This window comes from Coregonus lavaretus, assembly GCF_964263955.1.
Source record: "Coregonus lavaretus genome assembly, chromosome: 26".
In the NCBI taxonomy this organism is placed as follows: domain Eukaryota; kingdom Metazoa; phylum Chordata; class Actinopteri; order Salmoniformes; family Salmonidae; genus Coregonus; species Coregonus lavaretus.
The window spans coordinates 41,867,763-41,873,389 of record NC_140013.1 but is presented as its reverse complement, the minus strand read 5'-3'; the positions used below and the strand labels follow the sequence as shown (position 1 = coordinate 41,873,389).

Genomic DNA, 5,627 nt, shown 5'->3' with positions numbered 1-5,627 from the left:
GTATGACCTCCCTACAACGCCTGGGCATGCTCCTGATGAGGTGGCGGATGGTCTCCTGAGGGATCTCCTCCCAGACCTGGACTAAAGCATCCGCCAACTCCTGGACAGTCTGTGGTGCAACGTGGCGTTGTTGGATGGAGCGAGACATGATGTCCCAGATGCGCTCAATTGGATTCAGGTCTGGGGAACGGGCGGGCCAGTCCATAGCATCAATGCCTTCCTCTTGCAGGAACTGCTGACACACTCCAGCACATGAGGTCTAGCATTGTCTTGCATTAGGAGGAACCCAGGGCCAACCGCACCAGCATATGGTCTCACAAGGGGTCTGAGGATCTCATCTCGGTACCTAATGGCAGTCAGGCTACCTCTGGCAAGCACATGGAGCAGTCCTGCTGCTGGGTTGTTGCCCTCCTACGGCCTCCTCCACGTCTCCTGATGTACTGGCCTGTCTCCTGGTAGCGCCTCCATGCTCTGGACACTACGCTGACAGACACAGCAAACCTTCTTGCCACAGCTCGCATTGATGTGCCATCCTGGATGAGCTGCACTACCTGAGCCACTTGTGTGGGTTGTAGACTCCGTCTCATGCTACCACTAGTGTGAAAGCACCGCCAGCATTCAAAAGTGTCCAAAACATCAGCCAGGAAGCATAGGAACTGAGAAGTGATCTGTGGTCAGCACCTGCAGAACCACTCCTTTATTGGGGGTGTCTTGCTAATTGCCTATAATTTCCACCTGTTGTCTATTCCATTTGCACAACAGCATGTGAAATGTATTGTCAATCAGTGTTGCTTCCTAAGTGGACAGTTTGATTTCACAGAAGTATGATTGACTTGGGAGTTACATTGTGTTGTTTAAGTGTTCCCTTTATTTTTTTGAGCAGTGTATATTTTCCATAATCAAAAATATTGTATTTTCAGCTGTTTGAAGCTGGTGTACAAAACTAGAAGACGCAAAAGTAACGAAAGTTAAGACCGGGATGCATAGAAATAGCACACATAGAACAGATCTACCACTTCTTAGACTTGCTTTAATAAGAATGACAGATCTATGACTGCATTTCTATGTGAATTTGGTCAAGTCACCCAAAAAGTTACATATTGCAGCATAAAAAAAAAAAGGTATTGGCAGGTTTATTTTTGCTTTATACTGTGTAAACACACCAAGCAATCAGACAGATCAATCAACAAACTCCTCTGTTGTTTTAAAATGTCCAAGAGCATAGAATGGCTGCGTTCCAAATGGCACCCTATTTCCTATTTAGGTCTCTGATCAAAAGTAGTGCTCTATATACGGTGCACTTTGGGACGCAGCCCCTCTGTATATATAGTCAGATATGTACAGTAAAAATGATTTTTGTTTATTTTTCCTTTCTATGTCCTTGCTGATACAATTCATTAACACTTCAGGCAAAACATTTTCCTTTTGGGACATCCCCAGTTGTGGCATAATTATCATGATATTAACAAATTATCTTTGGTTGCGTGGCACCACATTGGCTACGTGGTGCACTACTTATGACCAGGGGCACTATGGGTTCTGGTCAAAAGTAGTGCACCACGTAGGGAATAGGGTGCCATTAGGGACACAGCAACCTTTCTACTGATTATAAAAACAAATACTCCACTCGTATTCCACTCTGCACTTCACCTGGCTACATGGTTGTCCCACAATACCAGCACTATGTCTCAGGCCAAAAAGTAGTGCACTATGTAGGGAATATGGGCATTTATAGTGCACTAAAGTTTGGCCAGAAGAGCCTCATAAGGCTGTATAATAAGGCTCTGGCCAAAAGTAGTGCACTATGGCTGTGTTTAAAAACAGCCAGCCAATTCTGATCTTTTGCCCAAGTATTGGAATAAGATCTGATTGGTCAAAAGATCAGAACAGGGCTGCTTGTTTAAACACTGCCTGTGTAGGTAATAGGGTAGAATTTGTGGAGGTAGGCAGGTCTAGGAGATCCTCTCGTAGAATAGGAGGTAGGCTTGGGAGCTCTGCACTTTGCTCTCTGTGACTGGCTGCACACTGCTGTCACTCACATGGAACCACGCCCCTTTCATCGGCTCTGGCTGGCCTTGGGAGAGAAGGAAGGGGAGTGGTGCTAGTTTGTTTATTTACAAACAATGGAGAAAAAAAAAACAAGCTCATATTTTTGGGGGTTCTGATGGGGTACGACAATTGAACTAAGCTCATGATGCATTTATAAAGTTATACTATTAAGAATCAAATGGCTAGTCTTTATATCAATAATTTCAATGCCCCAAAAATGGATGTAGCAAGACAGGTACATAAAAAGGGGCAATGTTTCCATTAACTTGTCCAGTGATTTTTTTTGTTGTTGTCAACATTTAGAAAGTTTGCATAGAAATTAGACAAGAGTTGCCACGATGTGTTTCCAACGAACTGTCTTGTGTTGGTAAAAACAGATGGCCGTAATGACGTCACACCTTCATTTTTTATTTTTTTTTAATCTAGAATATCGAATAAAAATTGTAGTTGAGGCGTTTCCATTATCCTATTAGGCAAATTGCGCATTAATAAAGTAGCCTGTATGCCCTGCTCACCCATCATGTCTCCGGTAGCCTGCAAAAGCCAGCATGGATAGAATGCAAGAGTGTACTAATATTTGCCATATTCTAATAATTCTCATGTGCCTACTTATCGCCATGCTGCACAGTAACTTGCACGCACGCAGGCCTAGATGATTTAAAAACAATAATGGTGAAACTTCAAAATTGCAATGTGAAGTCATTCAGGCATTCTTAAAAGTCAACACAATCCTTGTCCTCCAAATATTTTTTTTTTTGCATTGTTAAATAAATTGATTTTTGCAAACATTTAGAATAAAAAAATGTGGAGTGGAGCTTTATATTTAATAACATCAGGTGCCTCCGCATACCTTCCAAATTATTCGCCAATCATAATAAAATAAAATAAAAAACAACACTGTTTCCATCAACATTTGTTGCAATAAAGACAGTTAGGAAAACAGATAAAAACGCATTAGAAATATCTCGCTGCGTTTTGTAAACGCGGATCTAAAATGGTTCTTATTGTAATTTCTGCTCAGCGTCAGACTAATTCTGTGCTTCAGTTTCACTTCTAAACTCTGATGAGAATTCAAGAACAGCATTCTTATCAGCAGACTGTGCTCTGACTGAATGTGTAGCTACTTTTCTCCGGTACTTTTCTCTCGGTGTAGCCAGCCTATTTTCCCCCAATAAAATGCTAGATTAACTTTAAGCAAAACATTAGGAAATGTAGCTGGTGGCTACATTCTTTCGATGATAGGCCTAAACATTAGAAAATATGATGGCCACGCATTAATTTTTTGCTAAAAATACCTTGCATTTTTCATCGTAAACTCATTCACTTGTGCGGCTGCCAGCCAAATAGCGTTGCACTTCTGTTGCCATCTGATGAAAATGAAGGCTCCCACTTTCTCCTGTTGTGCTGTTTACCGACAAACACCTGACTGGCTCAACTGTTCTGGGGAACTATGAAAGCTTCATAATGTAAAATAATGTGACAGGTGAAATGAAGAACGTGATCTACTTTACCTCATAATGTACTACACAAGTTGACTGCAGGTATTTAACTAAAAAAATTGCTACGAATATTAAACTGTATTGAAACATTTAAAAATAAAAACCATCCCGTCGCTATTTCCAAATACCCCGGTATACCGCCCAAGACTATAGCCAGGGACCTCACGATATGCTATTATCAGGATACTTAGATGCTGATACGATATGTATTGCGATTCTCACGATTCTATGTGTATTGCGATTCTCACGATTCTATATGTATTGCGATTCGATACTGTGATTTTATTTGCGATTCGATGTTCCAACCATATTGCTCACCGAATGTCTGCTGCCGAGGGACAAGAGAGAGCCATGAGAAAACAAGTTTTGATCAGTCATAAAAAAAAAAAATGGCTCCCTAATTTTAAAAGATGATGAAGAATAAGCTATGATGGGAAAAAATAAAATAGAGTTTTGGTGCCTACTAGCGCAAAAATAATATTGCGATATTGCCGATACGATATATTGTCAAAAATTAAATCCCGATATGTAACTACCTATTTTTTGGATTGTTTCAATGACCATGCTCAGTACAAACCCAACAGCATGTTAATGATGTACATTAACAGTCGTCTTACCTTGTGTGCCCACTCCGTTGTGTGCAGTGGAGGAGGGGCAGTGACGTCTGGCTTTGACGTAAGCTGTATAATGGCCTCCTCTCATGGTCCCACAGTGTTCTACTATACCATAGAGACTGTACAGCACCTGAGATTCCCCCTCCGACACACCCTGAATACAAAACAATAGCATGTCAGAACAGAAACGCATCCACGTGAGCATTCTACAGTCACTACTGTGTGGCCATCTATAGGGTCCTCCGTTTTTCCTGACCAACGTCACCAGACCAGGAACAACTCAGGACTCTATGGTCCCCTAGCAACATAGTTTATACTAAAGATACAGAACAAAACATGGATGATTTTATTTCCACATGTTGCTTATTAGAGTTTTATAAAAAAAAGGTGTCATTTGTGTGTGTTTTACCTTGCATACGACAGAGCAGAACGGTGCTATGTCCAGAATGTGAGGGAAGTTAACATGGCTGTTCACCTTACAAACACTGTATCCAATCTGGACCGGGACAGAGACAAGTTACACACTTGGAAATCACATACACTTTGGGGGGGGTTGTGCCCCAACGGTGATAAAAACAATATATGGGAAACACAGGTACATTACTCTTCGGGGCTTTAGTGTTAATGACTCGTTGACATGACATTTAAAAGCAGCAATCAGCAGTTGAAAGAAGAATAAAGCACACTCCCTGCCCCTGTTTTGGTAAACAGCTGAGGGACGGGGCTGGAGAAATGATACCACTCTCAGATTAATAGACATAGCTATGGATGCCAGGACTGACCATCCATGATATCAAAATGATAGTTTGAACAATGTTTTGAGGCTGTACAGTTTTTTGTTTACACTTCGTTTGTTTACAAACATTGGGTTCTACGACAGTTGAACTAAAGCTCATGAGGCATTTACAGCGCCTTCGGAAAGTATTCAGACCCCTTGACTGTTTCCACATTTTGTTACGTTACAGCCTTATTCTAAAATGGATTAAAAATAAAAAATAATCCTCAACAATCTACACACAATACCCCATAATAACAAAGCAAAACAGATTGACATTTTTGCACATTTATTAAAAATAAAAAACAGAAATACCTTATTTACATACAAGTATTCAGATCCCATTGATCATCCTTGAGATGTTTCTACAACTTGATTGGAGTCCACCTGTGGTAAATTCAATTGATTGGACATGATTTGGAAAGGCACACACCTGTCTATATAAGGTCCCACAGTTGACAGTGCATGTCAGAGCAAAAACCAAGCCATGAGGTCGAAGGAATTGTCCGTAGAGCTCCGAGACATGATTGTGTCGAGGCACAGATCTGGGGAAGGGTACCAAAACATTTCTGCAGCATTGAAGGTCCAAGAACACAGTGGCCTCCATCATTCTTAAATGGAAGAAGTTTGGAACCACCAAGACTCTTCCTAGAGCTGGCCGCCAGGCCAAACTGAGCAATCGGGGTGAAG

The 5,627-nt window shown here is 41.3% G+C and overlaps 1 protein-coding gene across 3 annotated transcripts in view; it reads right to left on the bottom strand.

The window, feature by feature from the left end:
* Positions 1–1,010: 1,010 nt before the first annotated feature.
* Positions 1,011–5,627, bottom strand: part of usp16 (ubiquitin specific peptidase 16) — a 36,308-nt gene continuing 31,691 nt past the window's right edge. For 2 of the 3 annotated variants that reach the window (XM_084143359.1, XM_084143360.1), the window contains exons 17-19: positions 4,572–4,658; positions 4,166–4,316; positions 1,011–2,074 (exon numbers count right to left, since the gene is read on the bottom strand). In XM_084143359.1, the coding sequence (XP_083999485.1) occupies positions 1,953–2,074; positions 4,166–4,316; positions 4,572–4,658 (360 nt within the window). In that variant the 3' untranslated portion in view covers positions 1,011–1,952. The remainder of the gene's footprint in view (positions 2,075–4,165; positions 4,317–4,571; positions 4,659–5,627) is intronic. The other variant, XR_014609971.1, reaches the window with a different exon arrangement.